This window comes from Denticeps clupeoides, chromosome 10, assembly GCF_900700375.1.
Source record: "Denticeps clupeoides chromosome 10, fDenClu1.1, whole genome shotgun sequence".
NCBI lineage: Eukaryota > Metazoa > Chordata > Actinopteri > Clupeiformes > Denticipitidae > Denticeps > Denticeps clupeoides.
In genome coordinates, this window is record NC_041716.1 from 20,230,027 (window position 1) to 20,252,210 (window position 22,184).

At 41.2% G+C, this 22,184-nt stretch overlaps 1 protein-coding gene across 1 annotated transcript in view; it reads right to left on the bottom strand.

Annotated features, from left to right (window-relative positions):
* Positions 1-6,915, bottom strand: part of LOC114798342 (contactin-4) — a 52,611-nt gene extending 45,696 nt beyond the window's left edge. Inside the window, 2 exon segments of the mRNA XM_074933651.1 lie at positions 1,454-1,568; positions 6,752-6,915. Of these exon segments, the coding sequence (XP_074789752.1) occupies positions 1,454-1,508 (55 nt within the window). The 5' untranslated portion in view covers positions 1,509-1,568; positions 6,752-6,915.
* Positions 6,916-22,184: the final 15,269 nt, after the last annotated feature.

Genomic DNA, 22,184 nt, shown 5'->3' on the forward strand with positions numbered 1-22,184 from the left:
CAAGAACACAAAGATCTTCAGTGTGAACAGCTCAACAGCCAAGAAAGCCCAGCAGCATATCTACTTTCTTCGGAGGCTGAGGACATAACAGAGGCTAAATGACATAATTTTTTTGGAGCAGTGGTGGCCTAGCGGTTAAGGAAGCAGCCCTGTAATCAGAAAATTGCAGAGTCGCCAAGGTGCCACTGATGTGCCAGTGATCAAAGCACCGTCCCCACACACTGCTCCCCGGGTCCCTGTCATGGCTCAACAATGGTGAAAGATTAAAAGCAGAGGGCACATTCCATTGTGTGCACAATGTGCTGTTCTGCAGTGTATCACAATGACAATCACTTCACTTTCATTTCATTTACCACACACGCTGCATCCGGAAAGCTACTCCACACACCCCGCACATGCACTTTTCACCCTCCTGCCATCTATAAAAAGGTACAAAAGCATTTGTGTCCTCACTGCCAGACTATGCAACCGCTTCATCCCACAGGCCATCAGACACCTGAACACTCAGGAACTTTCTACTCTGGTCTGACACACACATTACCTCTGTTATATTGAGTAATATTATCTATCTGTAATATTACCTATTAATGCACCATTCCATTTTGCACAGTAATATTTGCATTATTATACTTTGCACATTTATTATTAATTCACTAGTTTAGTGCTGTATGTCTCATTGTCTACATGTTTTTTGGTAAAATATTACTCTTGCACTGCTTGTGTCCCGTTTGCACTTTATGTAGCCCAGTTTGTCTGTGTGGCACATGTGCACTTAATGTCAGTATGTAATTTGTTTAATTGTCTAAATGTTAAATGTAGCACTTCAACTTCATAGGTGAATATTGAAATGAAGTTTGTGTAAGGCGCACTGGCCCTAAATGCAGAATCAAATACAAAAGGAAATCCTTTCTAACTGTTTTATCATATTTTATCTTCAACAAACGACATTCTTCAGAACCAGTGTGCAATTAACCATAAAGACAAAAAACAGGGAAGGAAAGAAGGAACCAACAATTCAACAAATGCAACAACCCACAGAGTTGTGAGGGAATGGTGTCAAAGTGTACTAAGAAGTTAAAACCAGAAATCATTAACAGTCCAATACTGGAATTAGCTCCTCTCCCCCATAAGCCGCTTCTCATTGACTCTTTTTTTTAGCTTTGTGTAGGAGTTCTGAAGAGGGAGTCAGATTTCTAGACGGTTTCAAAAATATTATTAAATATTCATATAAGCAGAAATAAGAGCACCAAAAATCAGTACACAGCACTTAAATTTCAACACCTATCTCTATTCAGTAATGAGCATAACCACAACACAACACTGGGGTGTCTGACACCCTCTTCATGTTTTTTACTCAGTTGTTGTCTAGAGTTGTTGTCTAGTGTTAAACTAACCTAAAAGAGAAAAATAAACCATACAGGGCAATAACTTGAAAAGTTAATAAGATGCTTACCTGCAAAACACCCAACAAATGATTGTAGCAGAAGCAGTTTCCATAGCAACTCCATATTAACTGTCTGAGGTCAGTATAACCATAGGTGTATAGGATCCAGTCTGTCCCCTCTGTTCTTTAATAAACAAAAACAGAGACATTTTCGTGTTAACAGATGCAGATCATTGGTGTGTTTCCTTACAATCACCACAGGATTTGTCTAAGGTTGGCAGGTCTGATAGGGAAACATTAAAACAGTGATTTCAAAATTTTAATTTTAGATCAATTTAAAAACAGCCCTTCACTTTAACAATAATCCCTTGTGAATTGCTTGTAGAATTAAGGGGCTGTATATAGGCATCAAAACCATTAAGCACATGCCAGCCCATAACTACCCAAACCCCTATGTGCAAAGCAATTATAGTTCAAAGAGTCTCAACCCCCCTTAAGGTAGGTGTCTATGGTACAAACAATATGTTCCCTGTTCACCTTCCCCCTCATAATTCGGTTAAGTTGCCACCAACAAAAATTTATGCTATATATACAATAGACTCACAATGGTGAAACAAATATGATTTAAGTGTCATTTTACCTCAAAACATTTACATTTACATTTACATGTTACAGTATTTATCAGACGCCCTTATCCAGAGCGATTTACAATCAGTAGTTACAGGGACAGTCTCCCTGGAGCAACTTAGGGTTAACCAATCCAATTTGATGACAGACTCAAATATGAAATTTGAACTCCTATGACAATGTTTAGGTAATATATATCCTTCCAACTGTTGAAAGTGGACTGACATTTATTAATTAGTAAACTTTATTATTATTATTAAGTTTGCAATAAGCAAGTGTATAAATGCACTTGGATGCCAGGGGCTAGGCTAGGGAATGCTCTCTGAAGACAGACACCAGCATAAAGTAGTATTCTTTATGTTTTCGAGCTCATTCAATAAAGTGTTCTTTGAACGTTGCCTCAGCTAATCCATGCCTTCAGTCTTGCTCAGTTGTAGCACTCTTCATTCACAGCACTCCATCCTCTTTGCAGGATCAAAGCAAACACAAATTGGACAGAAGTCTCAAAAAAAAAAAAAGACCCTCTAAAGACCCTAGAAAACCTGGAAAACCTGTAGGAACTGATTACTTTCTTAAAGGCACTTAAAGGTGAGATGAGAGAGACTGTGTGCAGCCCTTATTACCTGGCTTCCTGGTTCTGACATTTTGCTGCCAGGCCTCTACCAGTCTAAACACCTCTTTGTGATGAAATGCATCCTGAATGCATCTTTAAAATGCATTATTGGCTTAGACAGTAAGAAAGACAGCTAGATATTAAAATTAAAAGAAAATAAAACATGAAAATATATAGGAAAAGCCCTGTACTCAAGCTGAAACTGATGTTTGTGACATTTATGGTTCAGCGCTAAAAGGTTTGAACAGAATACTTGAGTTTTCATTTTCATGCATCAAATGCAAGAGACATCATAACTATAAACTGTAAGGTATCTATAAGGTAAGGCATGACACTCAAAGTCACTTGGCAGCACAAAGCACAAACCTAATCATGAATCTGCGATTTGATTTGATTCTGAACAAATAAAATATTAATTACTGATCTGTTGATGCTCATAATTAAATGCAGCCAAATGCATTACTGGGACCAACAATAGAATAATAATTTTAAAAAGAATAATAGAGTAATATTTTAAATTGTGAAATCACATTGAAATGAGTCATCATCTGCCATATGGTGCTTATACAACCATATAATGCTGCAAGCCAGAAAGATCTTTTAACTTTCTTTATTAAAATAATTTCACATTCTCAATGACAAATAATTATGCACCAGAAAAGCTTTTTGTTTGTCTTTTTCAGGGTACAAACAAGTAACAAGAAATTCATCATTGTTAATTTTTTTTTATCTTTATTTGGTACCCACCCACACACAAGACTCATATTTAAATTCACAATTTCTCCCCCATGTGTTTGTTTGCAGCACAAATATTACTGCATCCAACTGCAAAAATGTATTATATATTTAACCAGCCTACTTCCATGTAATGTGTCATACATCACACATCCTGGCACCTCTGACGTACCAGGTGGCGCCACATCTTGGTTGGTCTCATGGTCTCATGCTCTTATCAGTTACTCCACATGTATTCTGTGTAATCTCTGTTCCATTTCAGTTCCGACTGCCCTGAGAAAACTTTTAGTTTTTTGGCAGTTTTCTGTTCCTTGCATTTGTTTAGCTTCTTAGATAAACCTCACACTGTTGTTCATTTGTACCTCTTGACTGTTCTAAAGCATGACACTTGCACAGCACTGTATTTTTTTTTCTCCTAGCTTGTTTACAGGTTTAAGGTCAAAGGTGATAAAAAATATAGTACAGATGGTATTGGAAAGGCATCAGTATACGGTATATGGTAATACTACAGTACTAATACTAAAGGGACTACACAAAGATCTCCTTAAGCAAATTCCACAAAAGAGATCAGTTAACTTGGAATGACCTTTTGTTGATGAGAACAGTTCAGATACATGTGCACGCGATTTGTGATTTTAAAAGTAAATCTGTAAACAGATTATTTGATGGAATAGCTATGGGAAGTCTTTCTCATCTCCAGCAGCACGAGGCTTTTGACATTTTAAAAGAATTCTCATGGATAAACAGGAGAACAGACCAGAATGGCAAGCTATTAAGCTCCAGAACTTGTCATGTGTCTAAGATATATACAATCAAGAACATGTATTATTTCATTCAAAAAATGCCATTTAAATTCTGTTGAATTTCCCAGTGGAGTTTCAGCATCTTATCCATTCGTCGGTGATTGAAATATTTTTTTTCATGTGATTTTTTGTTGAAATTTGTTGAAAAGTAATCTGTCATTCAGGTTAATACCCTAAAGTCTTACATGATTTCATTTTGCAATGTATTATGCAGGCATCTTTGTGCCTGGCATAACAATAAGAGTGTTTTCTTTTCCGGAACAGAAAATCCTATGAAATAAATAGAATGGTATATTCTGACATTTCAGTGATGTTGTTTAAATATTGAATATTATTGGTTGTATTTTCCTACTACTTTATTAGTTGTATACCGTGCTTTCTAATGTCACTTTCACAAGTTTACCCATAACAAAACTGTACTTATCGTGGCAGTGGATATGTTTATTTCTGTATATTCAGTAGACATTAGTGAACATGCTGCATGTATTGTTGCTGTTTTCATGAAATCTCATTCTGGGACAGAATTCTTAACTGACCTTATAAACCACGGTTATTAAAATCCATCACCATTGCTATTCTTCCAGTGGGGGATCTGATAATGTGAACTGGTTCTTACTGTAATATATTGTGACACAGCATTCCATTTACAAGGCTTCTGCCGCACATTTTGTAATTACATTAAATTAATACCTATAATCCAAGCTGTCACATAAAATCATTTTGAGGCTTTTCCAGCCCTGTTGCATTTCAGCATGTCTGCATTAAATGGCAGAAAGCCTGAGAAAACTGAGAAAAAGCATGAACTGGTAGCATGTCATGATAATGACCACCCTTCCACCAAGGCTAGATTTGACTGTCCAGCTGTCAAACATTTCAAATCCGTCCCAAAATGGACTTTTATGGCCATATTTTGTGCATTAGGGGGATGTTGGCTTGTTGCTGTCCCTTGAGGACATAATATCGCATCAGCAAAACCGGTGCCTGCCATGTCTGGGATGCCATAAACATCATTCCCCCGGACGGATGGTGGAGAGCTGGCTAATGAAAAGTCTGGAGACGGGCTATGATAGGGACAACACTGCAGCACCGTGCCACTGGAGGTCTCAAAGCGAATGCTTCCACGATGCTGAGTTGAATAAATCGTCATTGATTAATTATATTGGAGTAACACTTGATCCGCGGACACCATCAGTAGCATTAAAAGAATGCTACTTAGGGCCACTGAAAGTCACATTCTTTAGATTAATATCTAAATGAAGAAGCTATGAAACATAATAATAAAAGGTGCACATTCTGCCCAAAATCTCTCTTTTCTCCCTCTGTAAAAAAACAGAAGGACCCTCCGCCTAAAAAAAGCGTCTCTGAAAGCTGTCCTGTCACTTAGCGTGAAAGGTTATATAACTGGTGGTGAGCAAACTGTGCTGGGAAAATTCACATTATCTTTGGCACCAATAGTTTGGCACAAAGTGACTAATGGATCAACTCTCGCGCGAGGGAAGGCCTTAATGTCTCAGGAGGCTGGCAGGGATCTGGTCTTGGCCTCCATAATGATGCCTTTATTTCCCCCAACCAGCAGAGTGCAGCAGAAACTGATCTGCAGGCCTAGAGCCTTTATCTGCCTTCTCTGTCCAGAGCCCCTTGCTTTACGCTGTTTCATTTCTACCTTTAATGAAAATGCGCCGCGACTGTGCCTTTATGCCGAGTCTGTAGGAGTGTGTGTGTGTCAAAAACAGAGCGAGACAGGAGGGCTGAATTCATTGTCTGCTTGCATTCCACTCACTGCCAGGACGTATCACAAATAAATATATTAGAAATGCCAACGATACATCACACACTTCTCATCCTGATCCAAGCCAACTGGAATGATGAGTTTTTATTAGAGAAACAGAGAGAGCGAGCCGACTCTGTTTCAAGTGGGCCAGGGACGCACAAAAGGAAATATTGCCATTGTAAATTATCAAAGGAGTGATGAAGAGGAGTGAGGTGGAGAGATGAAGAGGTTCATTATGGTGCTGACAACGGGTTCTTTTGTGCAGAACTGTAAAGGGGTTCCACGGAGAACGGAACTTTTATCTCGTCCTCCCTCTGCTCTCTCTCCTCACGTCTGTGATGTGTATAGGGTGGTGACGGCTAAGCCGGGGCAGATAAGATACTTGTTGAAGGAACAGAAAACTGCTTGTCTGGTCCTATATCTGGACCTTTAATAAGAGGTTGTGTACAGTAAGCTGCTGATTATTTATTCATTTATTTTCTGCAATGCGGCCAAACAACATTTTAGGATTATCTGCACTCTTTGGGTTCAAACTTGATTATATGCAACCCATACGCTTATATAGTAATATAAGCCAGACAGTACTACTAACACTACTACAAATACAACAGAAACTATAATACCTTACATTGGCCGTTTTCTGTAAAATTTCATGTTTCGAAGAACACTTTTGGATATAGACTTTTGCAATGACAAAGTCTGGTAAAATTATTAAATATGCAAATAACAAACACGCGCGTCATATTCCCAACACTTCTGGCTAACCTCACACGTGGATATACAGTAATAAATAGATATGCAGATATTACGCCGCTCACCTGAAGCTCCGTTTGCAGGTCCGGCTCAGATCAGCGGTCCTGCTCCGCGCTCATCATCTTCTTCATCTTCATCACCTTCATCCCCGCCGGCGCGGCGCGTATCCCGTCTCCGCGTAAAAATCCACCCGGCAGGAGCATCTCACGCGGCCGCCTACTCACCCTGCGCGATTGGAGGAGCCCGGTGAACCGGGAGCGACCCAGCCGCCGCGTTCCGCACCCCGCCCCGCCTCGCCGCGCCCCGCCCCTCCCGGTCGGACGCGCGCTGCAGAGTTTAATTAGCTGGGAGGGGGGTCAGGGTTCAAGGTGAAACCAACACAAGTGAGTATGGCTTTGTATACATATACATACACACGCACCGTTATTGTGCCCGTTATTAATCTAATGTTGGATTAATGGTGAGAAAATCAACAACTGAGCGGCTGAAATGAACTTTGTCTAAGGATCACTGACTAGAATGAGGAACCTGCGCGTTTTCCTGTTTATTCAATGTAAACCAGTGCAGGCGCTTTCAAACTTTTGCACTGACACAGATTCAGTCTGATTTGAAAATTCTCTCCTGCATAATTCTCTGCCCTTCCTGCCCTTCCCAGGTTCATCTAATGAGTCCTCAGCAACTCATTTTACCTTTGACCTTCCTTCATCTTGCCTGAATGAAGAGCAGAGCGCTGGGGCCATGAAACAGAAAGTAGGAACAAAACCATTTAGTGTCAACTCCAACCTTTGGGATTTACATTCAATTTGACTTTTTTTGTGGCAGCCTATCAGACATTATTATATATATATATTTGGCCTCAAGTCACTCAAACAATCTGCTGAGCCTTGCAGTCACAGTCCAAACCTGGGTCCGTACACTTTTATCCACTATCACTGATGGAGAGCAGTCATTATTTCAACTTCCTACAATCACCTTACAAGTCAACACCGTACTGAATTTCATCTATATATTAGTGCACATCTGGATTAACTTGACTGTTCTATACACAGTAGATCAGAGAACATGTAAAATATACTATTTTTATTACTATATTATTATTTATATGGGGCACTCACTTTAATGCCAGGTTGGAAAAAGCAGTTCAGTCTTTTTACTTCACCTGAGCTTTGTATGGTTCTTTATGGTCTTCACCTTGTCCCTTTATGCCTACATACCTAGTTTGGTGTCGACTAATTTGTTTTCACTTATAATGAATTTTTGTACAATCAGACGCATGAGCACTTTATAATTTTAATAGTCTGATACATTCATTTTGATAATAACCCATGTAACTGTACACACCAACAAGAGAGTCGGACATCTCAACCTAGCCAAGTTCTACTGCTAATTTATGAAATGTTCTGTATATGGCTTGAACTCCTGACAATGATTCTGGAATGTCAGTGGCCCAGAAAAAGCGTTCCGGGCCAAGACTGGCTCTCTGACCCCACCCACATCCCAGCCACGGTCTCCTGGTTTTAATTCGGGTATGGTGACACTGTTAACTCCTCACTCTGTCCGGGGGTCTCTGCCTTCGGATCGAGTTCTGAGCCAGACACCGGACTAAGTGATAAACTTACAGTTCTGAATTGCCGCTGCTTGGCGCTTCAGACTGATAAGGCATGGCTTTCATATTTCTGCTCACACCTCTAGAGCAGCAGCGGTGCCTCTGAGCCTCTCTGCCAATGAATAATTCACGTGGAGGAACCCTTAGCTGCTCTCTCATCCTTGTTTGAGTGCATTATTTTTTTCAACTCTTTCTTGTATTAGATGTGTTGAACAAGGAAGAGGAAAACAAAATGAATTCGGCACATGGCATTGTGGCTATATACAGCTTCTGATCTGAAGTTTTATACAGTGTTTAAGGTAAACAATAATCAGGTAGCATCAGGGCACAATAGTGCATAGCACCTCTTCAATTATCAGAGCATCTATGTCTATGATTAAGGATGTCAGTATAATTGTTTAGAAAATCAAAAGCTTGAAGGGGAAACGGGAATGTATATTAAGACAAGCTTTTTTATAGTCAGAACTCTAATGATTGACAACATTATATATATAATAATAATAATATATGTGTGTGCATATATCACGTCCGCGAGCTGACTGGTGGATGAAGCGCAGAAACAGGACATCTTACAATGGGATTTATTTTCACAAAGTAACAAAAACAGGCAGGAGGGCCAAAACCAGGGGAAACAAAAACCACCCCGCAGGCATGTGGCGATTGCTAAACACATGAGTTGCACGATTCACATATAATGTCGCAGCCTCAATCAGCTGCTCAGAAGGTCCTTATAATTGAGTTCCAATTATATATAATAGTTTATATATAATAGTTTATCAGTGTATCGTAAAGAATGCAATATCATACAGATCTAAACAGCGCTAAAAATTTACATTTGGAACCTTTATGAGTAAAATGTTTAAAATTAAACATAAAAGGTCATCTGTTTTGGAGCCAGATGCAGGACAAGATTTAGATTTAAAACACACCTTTTTCCATTGCAGTTTGTGAGATTCTTGTAAGTTTCTTTATTTGTATTGTATTTTAAATGCAATTTAATTGCATTATCTTTGTACAGCATGACACTGCATATGAAACTGCATAGTCATTTAATCATGATCATAATAAATGAATGCTCTACAAATAAAAAAGATAGATACTGACTAGCTACTTTTTACTCAATAATGTCCTGAAATATGATGTGGATAGACTGATGCACATGTAATTTGCTATAATTACATTTCTTCACATATTTGGTGTTGTACTGTTGTTAAAAAAGGGGAAATCTATTTTTTGAACAATAAAAGCTTGAAATACACATGACATGTTTTGCAGATTACCTCATCTCCACTCCTGCTGAAATCGTTTCTATATCATGTTCTGGGACTGGGACTGGGACAGTGTCTCCAGTGTCTCCATGATCAAATTAATGTACTGGCAAAATCTATTTGGACAGATGGATTGATTGAGCTTCTCGTGGAGCAGTGAAGTAAATGATATGTAGTAAATGATATGAATTAAACCTGAATTGCCAATGCAGAGTTTGTGTGCCTCCTCCAACTTGTTCTGTTTCACGTAAAAGTGTTAAGTGCTTATTTGGTCAGTTCTCCCAAATAACGTTTAGTGAGAAACCTGTCTTTTCAAAAGGGATGAAGATGACTGTTAGAAAAGTTAGATGTTGTTGCATGAGAATTTTTGCTAAATCAACCCTCCATACTGTCGACAACCAACGCTTGAGCTGTATAGATCACCAAATATAGCTAATTTATCCTTTTTGCCCAAGTAAACTTTTGTTTATTCCTCCAAGCTCTAATGTGTGTTTGTCACTGATTGGAAGTAAGGGTTAGTACAAAATCTAAAAAGACTTAATTGAGATATAATTTTCACAAAAATTATTTAGATGGAAAGACCTCAGCATTAAGATTGGACGCTGTAGATTAGATTAGATTAGATGAATATCATGTCTGAAGCACCAAAACTAACTTTGACGACAATCAAAGCATAATTTTCTCACTGACAAGCAAGTAGTTTTAAGCCATCATGCTCAGTTAACACTTTTCAATGGCCATGATCAACCTCTGGCCAATATTTTTAATCAGTCTGTTCTACATATGTAAAAAATTACAACACTAAGGAAACATTAATTACCCCAGAGAATACATTACACGGTACATCTATTTTAATCATGGGGAAGATTGTACATTGTTAGTGCTGTTACCACTGCTCTGGAATTCAATGGAGTTCTGCTTCAGTTCTACCTCTGCTTCATGAATATCAATTTCTTGCCAGTATCAGAGCCCTCCGGGGGATTGAGAAAGGAGGTTTCTCTCATTTACTTTTCTCTAATTACTGTAGTGTTCACTAGCACATATATATATACTGGCCAGCCTTTACGGAAAGTGCATTCAGTAAGAAAAACAATAAGAAATATATTTATACATAAAAAACAAGGGCTGAACTTTTCACCTATAAGGTGCCACCAGTGTACATAATGACAGCTTGTGCAGGAATTTGACAGGACACAAACAACATCAAAACCAGGCAACATATCACGGAGTGGAAAACAAATACAGTCCCTCAATATTTCCCAGGCAGAATAAGGCAGAAGAACATGACTGGCATTACATTATGCACATTCATGTAACTGGTTTTTGGTGCTTTTTCATGAATACATTAACATAAAATAAATCCAGAAAGATGAATAATTGTAATCCGCAGTTGAGTAGGTGAGTGAAAATTTATACAAGTAATAATATGAAGTGTATATTATGGTCTGTAAGACTCAGCTGTAAATTGATTAAGGCGCTTCTACAGTCCCTGACAAAAGTCTTGTGTACAAATTGACATCAAGTGCCGCTAAAATATATTTCTTTTACAAGAAATGGCTCATTTTATTCCCAACAGCATTTGTAATATAGTTTCAGTGCAAAATTAAACTGTCAAAAAGTATTCTAATATTCTAAGCTCGGTAAAGCCCATTGAGTACATTTTTGCAAAGACATACAGTGGTGTGAAAAACTATTTGCCCCCTTCCTGATTTCTTATTCTTTTGCATGTTTGTCACACTTAAATGTTTCTGCTCATCAAAACCTGTTATTAGTCAAAGATAACATAATTGAACACAAAATGCAGTTTTTAAATGGAGGTTTACGTTATTAAGGGAGAAAAAAAAATCCAAATCTACATGGCCCTGTGTGAAAAAGTGATTGCCCCCCTTGTGAAAAAATAACTTAACTGTGGTTTATCACACCTGAGTTCAACTTCTGTAGTCACCCCCAGGCCTGATTACTGCCACACCTGTTTCAATCAAGAAATCACTTAAATAGGAGCTACCTGACACAGAGAAGTAGACCAAAAGCACCTCAAAAGCTAGACATCATGCCAAGATCCAAAGAGATTCAGGAACAAATGAGAACAAAAATCATTGAGATCGATCAGTCTGGTAAAGGTTATAAAGCCATTTGTAAAGCTTTGGGACTCCAGCGAACCACAGTGAGAGCCATTATCCACAAATGGCAAAAACATGGAACAGTGGTGAACCTTCCCAGGAGTGGCCGGCCGACCAAAATTACCCCAAGAGCGCAGAGACAACTCATCCAAGAGGCCACAAAAGACCCCAGGACAACATCTAAAGAACATCTGCAGGCATCACTTGCCTCAATTAAGGTCAGTGTTCACGACGCCACCATAAGAAAGAGACTGGGCAAAAATGGCCTGCATGGCAGATTTCCAAAGCGCAAACCACTTTTAAGCAAAAAGAACATTAAGGCACGTCTCAATTTTGCTAAAAAAAACATCTCAATGATTGCCAAGACTTTTGGGAAAATACCTTGTGGACCGACGAGACCAAAGTTGATCTTTTTGGAAGGTGCGTGTCCCATTACATCTGGCGTAAATGTAACACAGCATTTCAGAAAAAGAACATCATACCAACAGTAATATATGGTGGTGGTAGTGTGATGGTCTGGTGTTGTTTTGCTGCTTCAGGACCTGGAAGGCTTGCTGTGATAGATGGTACCATGAATTCAACTGTCTACCAAAAAATCCTGAAGGAGAATGTCCGGCCATCTGTTCGTCAACTCAAGCTGAAGCTGTCACGACTACGGACTTACGGGGGAAGGAAGCGCAGAGGTCTGACATGCTGGGAACGGGGTTCTGGCGCGGTTTATTTCATAATAAAAGGAGAACAACTAAAACAAACCCGCAGGCGTGTGGCGATTGCCAGAACTAAAAATACACTAACACACAACAGTTAACTCACAACAGTCCACGAAAATGCCGTCCCTTCCGAAGGGGCGGAAGTGTCTGGCTTTTAAGCGCTGTCAGGATCGGCCACCGGTGATGAGCCCAGCTTCGGGCAAACCTGACAGAGCCCCCCCTCCAAGGGCTATGTCCTCGGAGCCCCAGCAGTACCATCAGTGGAGGAGGTGGGGTGGACGGCGGCAACCACAGGGCTCCTGCCCTGTTGTATCCTCCCCTTGGAGAACCCAGTCCCTCGGGATGGCTCTCCGGCGAGGTCAGGCGTGGCGGCCCCGGTCCCTCGGGCTGGCTCCCCGCCGAGGTCAGGCGTGGCGGCCCCGGTCCCTCGGCATCGCGCCCCCGGTCCCTCGGCATGGCGGCCCCAGCGAGGTCAGGCGTGGCGGCCCCGGTCCCTCGGCATGGCTCCCCGGCGTGGTCAGGCGTTGCGGCCCCGGACCCGCGGCCTGGCTCCCCGGCGTGGTCCCGCTTGGCTGCCCCGGACAAAAACCAGGGCCGATCCATCTGGGTACGTGTGGGCCCTGTCTCCGCACGTCCCCTCTGACGCGCCTTGCATCTTTCCCTGCACCGCGCAGGGAGGTGGTCCTGGAGCCTCTGGCGACCGTTCCAGGCACCCCAGGCTGGTGCTTTCTGGGACCATGCAGCCCCTCTCGCTGCATGGCCCTCCAGCTAGCCCCTTCTGCGTCCGTTCCTACCTGTCCCAGCTGGGTCCTCATGCCTACCCAGGGGCTCTATGATGCTCCACCCCTCTGGAGCGACAATCCACGTCATTGTCGCTTACGTCATCCGTGTCCTCCCACCGGTGACTTCGAGGGTCGTCCACCCTGCTGGCATTCTGGACCCAGGGTGCGATGAACTCCCACGGGCAGTACTCTGGCCATTCGCGCTGGAGCCTGCCCACCGCCTCGCTGGAGGGACGCCGCCGTTTCTCACCCCCCTGGAAGTGACGTGGGTCCCCACGGACCTTGCGACGATCGCGGCCTGCCGCGATGGCCGGAGCCCAACTCGCATCTCCAGTGCTTTCGCCGTCGTCCGTGTCATCCCAGTCCACGGGGAGCCTTGCCAGCAGAGCGCAGAGTTCCTGGCTCGACATGGCGAAGATCGTGGGGGACGCATCCTCTGTGCTCACTGCCCACGTGACTTCCTCGCTGCTGTCAACGCCAACGTCTTCGCTCCGCCCACTCACCCGCCGACGTTGTTGCTTCTGTTTGTCGTCTCACGGATTCTCCCGGGGGTGGCGTCATCACGCGGCGCCGTGTACCATGGCTTATCGGGGAGAAAACGCTCCACCAGATCGGGTGTAGCGTCTCTCCCCCGGCGTCCGCGTTCGTCGCGCCAGGCTGCGTCCTTCGCGGCGTTTCTTCTCCTCTGTCTTTTCCTCTGCGCTTTTGTCAGGAGGGACAGCATTCTGTCACGACTACGGACTTACGGGGGAAGGAAGCACAGAGGTCTGACATGCTGGGAACGGGGTTTTATTATGAAATAAACAATTACAAATAAACAATGGCGCGGTGGCCAAGAACGGGAAATAAAAGGAGAACTAAAACAAACCTGCAGGCATGTGGCGATTGCCAGAACTGAAAATACACTAACACACAACAGTGCACTCACAACAGTCCACGAAAATGCAGTCCCTTCCGAAGGGGCGGAAATGTCTGGCTTTTAAACGCTGTCAGGATTGGCCACCGGTGATGAGCCCAGCTGCAGTCAATCCTGACAGAAGTGATCTTGGGTGCTGCAGCAGGACAATGACCCAAACACACCAGCAAATCCACCTCTGAATGACTGAAGAAAAACAAAATGAAGACTGTGGAGTGGCCTAGTCAAAGTCCTGACCTGAATCCTATTGAGATGTTGTGGCATGACCTTAAAAAGGCGGTTCATGCTAGAAAACCCTCAAATAAAGCTGAATTACAACAATTCTGCAAAGATGAGTGGGCCAAAATTCCTCCAGAGCACTGTAAAAGACTTGTTGCAAGTTATCGCAAATGCTTGTTTTGCAGTTATTGCTGCTAAGGGTGGCCCAACCAGTTATTAGGTTCAGGGGACAATTACTTTTTCACACAGGGCCATGTAGGTTTGGATTTTTTTTTTCTCCCTAAATAATAAAAAGCATAATTTAAAAACTGCATTTTGTGTTTACTTGTGTTATCTTTGACTAATAGTTAAATGTGTTTGATGATCAGAAACATTTTGTGTGACAAACATGCAAAAGAATAAGAAATCAGGAAGGGGACAAATAGTTTTTCACACCACTGTAAGTGTTGTTGCTTTGTCATATGAGCTTCACCTGTGACTAATAATAATACTAATAATGATCAATTAGATCCCAGGTGTGTATAAAAAGAACCCCAGTACACTAGACCTTCACTGTGATAGATGGTACCATGAATTCAACTGTCAACAGTACACTAGACCTTCACATCAACTGCAACATCTGCACATCTGCAAACATGCCTAAGATTCACCCTGAGACTTAAGTGCTCATTATCAAGACCAGATCCACTGCTGATGTGGCAGACACCTTCAATGTGTCTCAGCATCAAGAATAGAGGACAAAAAAAGATTAAGACTGGAGATGTTTTTTTTGACAAGCCCAGGTCAGGCAGACCTAGCAAGACAACTGCTGGAGAGGACCGTTTGTTGGCTCGAAAATCCAAGGCCAGTGCTCCATGAGACCTGGTCACCTGAAGTCCCCATGTCAACCAGAACATTTTGTCAGATTCTGTACCGAAATGGCCTCCATGGTCTAATCAGTGCCCAAAAGCCAGCACTAAACAAAAGACAATTTAAAAACAGTGTGGCATTTGCCAAGGCCCACAACCTGCTAAAAGGATGTATGCTGGAAAAGTGGCAGAAGGTGGATTTTTCAGATGAATCTTCGGTTGAATTACACCACAGTCGCCACAAATATTGCCGGAGACCTTCAATGAAGTTTTGTGGTGGAAAAATCATGGTCTGGGGTTACATCCAGTATGGTGGTGTGCGAGAGATCTGCAGGGTGGAAGGCAACATCAATAGTCTGAAATACCAAGAAATCTTAGCTACATTTTATATTCCCAACTCAAGGCGAAGAAGATCAAGATGCTCCAGGATTGATCAGCCCAGTCACCAGACATGAACATCACTGAGCATGTGTGGGGTAGGATGAAAGAGGAAGCATGGAAGACGAAACCAAAGAATATTGATGAACTCTGGGAGGCATGCAAGACTGCTTTCTTTGCTATTCCTGATGACTTCATCAATAAATTGGGTCTCACAGCACCACTACATTATTTGCTGACACATTTTTGTATTTGCAGTAAATTTGTTCAATTTCTGTATAGGCGACAAAACTTTTGTCGTGCCAAAATTGGACCTTTCTGTCTTGATTAAATTATAAATCTTTTTTCAGTGAAACTAATTCATTTCAATGCATTAAACCTCATTTGGTAAGGTTTTATGTTTTCATATGAGCTATTTCTAACACCAATTGATTAATTACAAGTCAGGTTAATAGCAGGTGTTTCTACAAAATAGATAAGACATTTGTCAGGGAATGTGTAATGGACTGTTTTAACAGAGATTATTTCACCATTATAAACATGTCTATGTAAAGCCTTGCTTAATTCTGTTAACTGTTTGTACAGAGAAAGATATTTTTGTCACTGCCAGAGTTGCAGATATTGTGGGTTCGGATCCGGGGACTGGGAGGGAGGTGAACTCCGTGGATGCTGGTGTAGTGGCTGGCTGGTGGGAGGCTTGGCGGAGTCAGAGGGGTGGACGGGGCGCGCTGCTAAGCGTGATGGGAAAGGGGAACTCGTGGTGGCAATGGCGGGAGAGATCAGGAGCGTGGCTGGCTTGAGTATGGTTGGGGACCCAGGGCTGGGGTGACAGAGTGACAGGGGTGAGGACATCCAGGTGTCGGGGTGCCAAAGGGAGCAAGCAAGTCTCGTGGTCGTTTGTTCGGGCAAGAGTCGTAAATCAAGAATTCATATCAATTGTAGATAAGACTAGTGTCAATTAATTAAACTCAAAGAGCCCTCAACATGGCTGCCTGGCTTTATTTCAGTTGGTTGACCCTGTCCTCCTTCGCTTCCGGGTCACCGTCGTCTGTTGCTGTCACATGGTCCTGGTTATTTATGGATGTCATTTGGCAGATGACAAGGGGGCACACAGGATTAAAGATGTTCATTTCTGTCCCTTGTTCCAACTAAGGTTACAATCTGCTTCTTATTTAACAATTTCAGATTGAACGGAACCGATTCCTGTACCAAACAAATGTTCTGCCAGATTCACAGCAACTCAGTTCAATGGGGCTGATGAGCTGAGAGACTGACCATCACCAAATTAATTTTAATAACTGTGACGAAATGTAATTTGTTGTGCAGTGACCTGCAGGTAGAAGGTGATTCATTGTTTTCTGATCCAATGCTTGAGGCGATCTCAACAGTAATATGCTTTCAATTTAAAATGAATTATATTTAAAAAAAGTCATCATTCAAAGTTATGCTGTTTTAATATTTTCTTGTCTTGTTTCGAAAGCATAAGCAAAATTGCACACCAAAAAACAAAAGCAGTGAAATTATAAAAAAAAAAGGTCTTATAAACCTTCTCTGAAAACTTCTTGACATTTGAACTCTAAAGTAAAATTTGATAGAACAGCCAACATAGAGAAATTTATTTCACTGTGGCAGTGTGTGTCAGGTTTACTGTGAAATTCTACCTCATTTTGCAGTCCAGAAGCAAACCTTTGATAGAGGAACTGACCTTGTGTACAGCCTATAATGTGATGGTACCAGTCACTGCAGTTGTAAATAATGCTGATATCCTTCAGAAACAGAAAAAACCCACTACTGGATAATAGCAGTTACAGATGTGCCTTAGATAACGTTGAGCCCAAAAACCACATTTGCGTTTTGTTTCATTCACATCACACAGAGGGACTATAAGATCTTAACTCAAGGATGCAAATCCTAAATCGAGGAATCCCATCTTATCTTATTTCTTTCATTGAAATCCAACATTGGTTATCAGTTTATGTCTGTTTCCTAGCAACCAATGATATTTTCTATTTTGTAACCTGTCAGTGGTGTATTTTCAGCCACCACCAGGACAGCCCCACATCATCTGTATTATCACTGGCCTTAGTGCCTCTTATAAGCCTCTCAATGAACAAGTTAATATTATTTTAATAAATAATAGCTATATGGATTTGATACGATTAGCTAGGGCTAACCTTCGTTGCTGGTCACTGAAATATTTTGCTGGAAAGATTATGTTATCATGTTTTCTGATCGGAATAATAGAACAGGAATGTCTGTAATTGTTTTCTGTATGATGTCCTAACCATAACAGTTAAAACCAACCCAGATGACTTGGGTTTGAAGGTTAGCACAATAGAAACTTCCAGTGTGGTGATTAATCTGAATATTTCCAAATGTACAAAGCTCAATTGTTTATCCAGTTCCTAGTGATTTAATCTGAGAAGGGGTGCAATAAAATATTATAGCACAGAGCCAGGCCGTGTACATTCCTGAGAAGACATGTTACAGTTACCTCAGATGTGAATCATTCCTTACCAGGGTTCCTATGAGGTTGGCCTTCCGTATCTTCTCTGGGCAGTAAAATGTGAGCAGGCTGAGATTTATAATCTTTGCGCTTTCTCTGGCTAAGGTCATTACGTCCCTCTTGGAAGAGAGGACAGCCCATACCCAGTAAAGTAATATGACAACATTTTTCATTTGGGTTCTAACATGTGGAGAAATCAATATTTAATCAAAGGCACATCATGTAGCCAACAAGATACAATATATTTACCATCCTTGTGATGAACCGCCTTTTATTTTGAGTTGAACTGAAAGAAGACACAGAGAGAAAACAGAAAATATTTGTTGTAAAACTTTTTTCCTCCTGATGCACACTCACATTCCTAGCTTCTGAACAAATTAAACCAATAACTCTTGCTAAGATTAATAGAATGAAGAAATCGTATTGCAGTTTAATGAGTTTTCCTCAAATGCTGCGGTTAACTGAGAGCAGCTCTCATAGGTCAAGAGCAAGATGGAGTTCAGGGAGATGCGTCCTCATCCCCTCGCTCCAGTGGCCTGCCTCACAGCGCTCAGTAATGTGCATGGCTCGGCTTAGTGGTTTTGGCTCCATACTTCATCGATCCACTTTCTCGTGCACATCATCACCAGCTTTTTAGCCCACTATCTAATTTGACTTTTTATTTTTCAGAACAAATATTATTTCTTTTTTAATCAGGCCAGAGCATGGAACACATGTGTCAAAAGGGGGGCCTGGAACAGTCCTAGGGGGTTAAAGGGTTAACTGCTGGCCAGTATATAAAACGTCCATTGGTCTGAACCTTTCCCGCAGAGACACCTAAAATGGTTTAAGTGGTGAGTGCTGGAGGAGGTTGATGGAGTAATTGAGCAGAAGATGTCAGGAGGGAAGTCAAGGTGTGACACTAGGTGTTGAACAAGGGAAATTGCAGCAGTTAAGGGGGACAGACACTTTCTGATTGCCATGCACCTAATCGTCTAAGGTTTAGTTATTATCACCATAACTTCTGTCACACTGGCGAGCTGATGGAGGAAGGAAGCGCAGAGGCGGGACATGCTGGGAATGGGGTTTTATTACAAATAAACAATAAATACAAATAAACAACGGCGTGGTGGCCAAAAATGGGGAATAAAGGGGAATCAACTCAAACAAACCCGCAGGCGTGTGCCGATTGCCAGAACTCAAAAGACTAACATGTACACTGTTGCAAAGTCAAGTTCATGAAAATGTCGGAGCTCCAGAAGGGGCGGAGTTCCAGTCTTTTATAGGCTGTCCGGATTGGGCACAGGTGATAAGACCAGGTGCCGTCAATCCTGACAACTTAAAATAAAATGAAATACAGATTTCCCCTGGATGCCAAGATCTGACAGGGGCCATCAGAACACTGTGTGTGAAGAATAACATTTAAATTCAGGGAAACTGTGTGCTTATTCCACAGCTTGACATGATATCATGCCTAAAGAGGATAGAGAGTTTTAAAATGCTCTGCCATTATATTAAGGTCTGTCCATATTCCGTAACCTCAGCTTTTATCACTTAAGCCCTTACAGACACAAAGGCTACATGTTACTAACAGCACTGGGGTTAATTTCCTCTCTAAACTGAAGGGATGCAAAATGTAATGAGTTACATAATATTGGTTTTCTCTGAACATTTTCGAATTTTCTCATTTCACTCATTCCAGAGGCACATTGCCAACATTCCTACACTTGATACATTAATGGTTACTTGATTTATCTGTTCACAGCTTCCTGGAAGTATTTGAACAAATACTTCAAATGTGAATATAAATGCAAATTTCAAATTTGAATAAACAATTTGAAAAGTGTTAGCCCAGCATACCAGCATTTGGCTGGAAGGCGATCAACTTGCAGCACCATCAGTCCTTGTATTTACAGGGGGATTCTGGCGGGGGAGGATAGGGGAGGGGTGTTTTGGATTGTGTTTTTTGTATGCTAGCAACTGGGTCACTGGCCCATTAGGCTGAAAATGTGTACAGGGTAAAGGAGAAAAGAAGCAGAAGGAAAAAGAAGCAGGCTTCAGGGCCATATTGCATTGGGATGTGACAGTGTTACTGATTTTTCAAAAGATCCCTTTAATCACTTGAGAGGAGATGCAGGTCAAGTCAGTGGCTTCAAAGACTGTCCATATTGTAAATGCACTATAGCCTATGGCAAGTAAAGCCAAGGTAAGGACTAGAGCATGCATCTGTCAGTACCAGAAATAAAATGCAATTTGACGATTATGAGGTTTGGGGAGTTACTAAAAAAACTAGAACAAAACCAAATTCCATTATTACCTTTTGGAGCGAGCACAGAGTCTGTTATAGAAAGAAAAAAAAACTAGATATTTTCAGCAAGGGGAATTCACTTTGCCTGCAATGTGGTATCCAAATGATCCATTGATCCATTCCAATGGATTATTATCCATTATAATTCCATTCCAATTGTATGGCTAGCTTCTTCTATCACAGTTTTCAACGTTCTGTCAATGGGAAGGTGTGCCTGAGACTCACTTTGTTTATTCAAACTTCCTACATCCTACAACCTCTACACCACTAGACCAACTCAGCATATATATAAATATACATACATCATTTTGTGCCTTGTGTAGCATTCACCTTTGTAAGTAGAGTTGTAGTAGTAGTTGTTCCATAGTGCAATTCATTTATTTGTCCTCAATGGGGAATGGGGAATATGAAGAAAAAACGACCACCCTGACAACCCTGTTGACAACCCTGCTCCTTATTTTAGGGATTTTGCTTCAGTTCAGTTGGCCAATGCATTTTCTGCTTTTATAGTTTAAATAAAAATTATGTAATTGTCTGTATATTCACAGCATTATCTGTAACTGGCAGTGCTGTAAATATCTTATCCTGAACATGTGATGTCGGATTTCTCACTGTTCACAAGTTTACAATGACTGACTCACAAAGAAACAACACTGGGCATAATTTTGACACATAATATATGTCCAGACAGTATTAGTAAAGACTAAATTAAAAATGGTGTCCAGAATTAAGACAAATATTAGGAAATAAGCACATAATGTGTCCAGCCACAATGTTTGTCTTTGAAAGCAATTTTCATTGGTTGGTTGAAAATAGGCCAACTCATTAGGTTCTAAGTGTCACTCACTCCACAAACCCATGTAAAACTGCTCTTTAATGTCAATAGAGCAGGCAATATTAAGTTTTGCTTTGTAGTGTCTCACTCTACAAAGCCTGCTCTCTTGTTTACACATGTAAGCAGCACTGAGGCCTGAAGCAAAACAGCTTTCTTTATGAATTACATTTGTTACATTTGTATGAATTACAATACGTCTTCAGCAATCCTGTTGAACGGTTACACAGATTTTAAACTAAGTCAGGTTGTGACCTCAGTGTGAAACGGCACAAGATGATGTTTAAACAGTATAAACTGTACTGCATAATGTGTAATTACAATAAAGTTGAATCTAATCTGTAAGATGGAGTGTTGCGGAGCCTTGACATTTCTGTGCTTTTGTTGTGCATGAAGATTCAACACCTCCGTTTTTGCATGTCTTTGTCGAATGGCATTTCAACATTTGGCGGCCCTCCCACCGGCGTCGGGACCGCCTGCTCTCTATGTCTTCCCCTGACGTCAGAAACAACAGTTTCTGATTGGTCTGTGACAGCTTCCTGTAGGCCAGGTGTATTGTGTGGTAAATCTTCACTTTCTTTATCAGCTGCTTTTCCATTGAAACCGGACTTTCCGATTTTCGAGCCTTTTCTCTCCTCCCATTTTTCTCCTGGATCAGGTTATGTCTCTGAAGCTTGGTTCCGGCTGTACTATCTTTTTCTATCTTTTCCTTCTGTCTTTCATTTTGGTTTTCTCTGTAACATTGGTACATATTTACATACAATATTCACATGTAACTGCAATAATAATTTACTGGTGTTAATAAATTAGAAACTGCTCATCCTTTTAACCTCTGTTGTGCCATGCCTCTTTCTGCCAGGTAACACCAATTTGGAGTGGTTTGAATACAGTGCTTTTGTGTGTAGAGAGAGTTTTTACTCCATTCTCCCCAGTTTTACAAATCGAATCTAAATGGTTGTGGAAGAACGTTTCATGACAGTCCAAGCACCATGGAAAGACTGAACATAATGTAAGAATGGACATCAC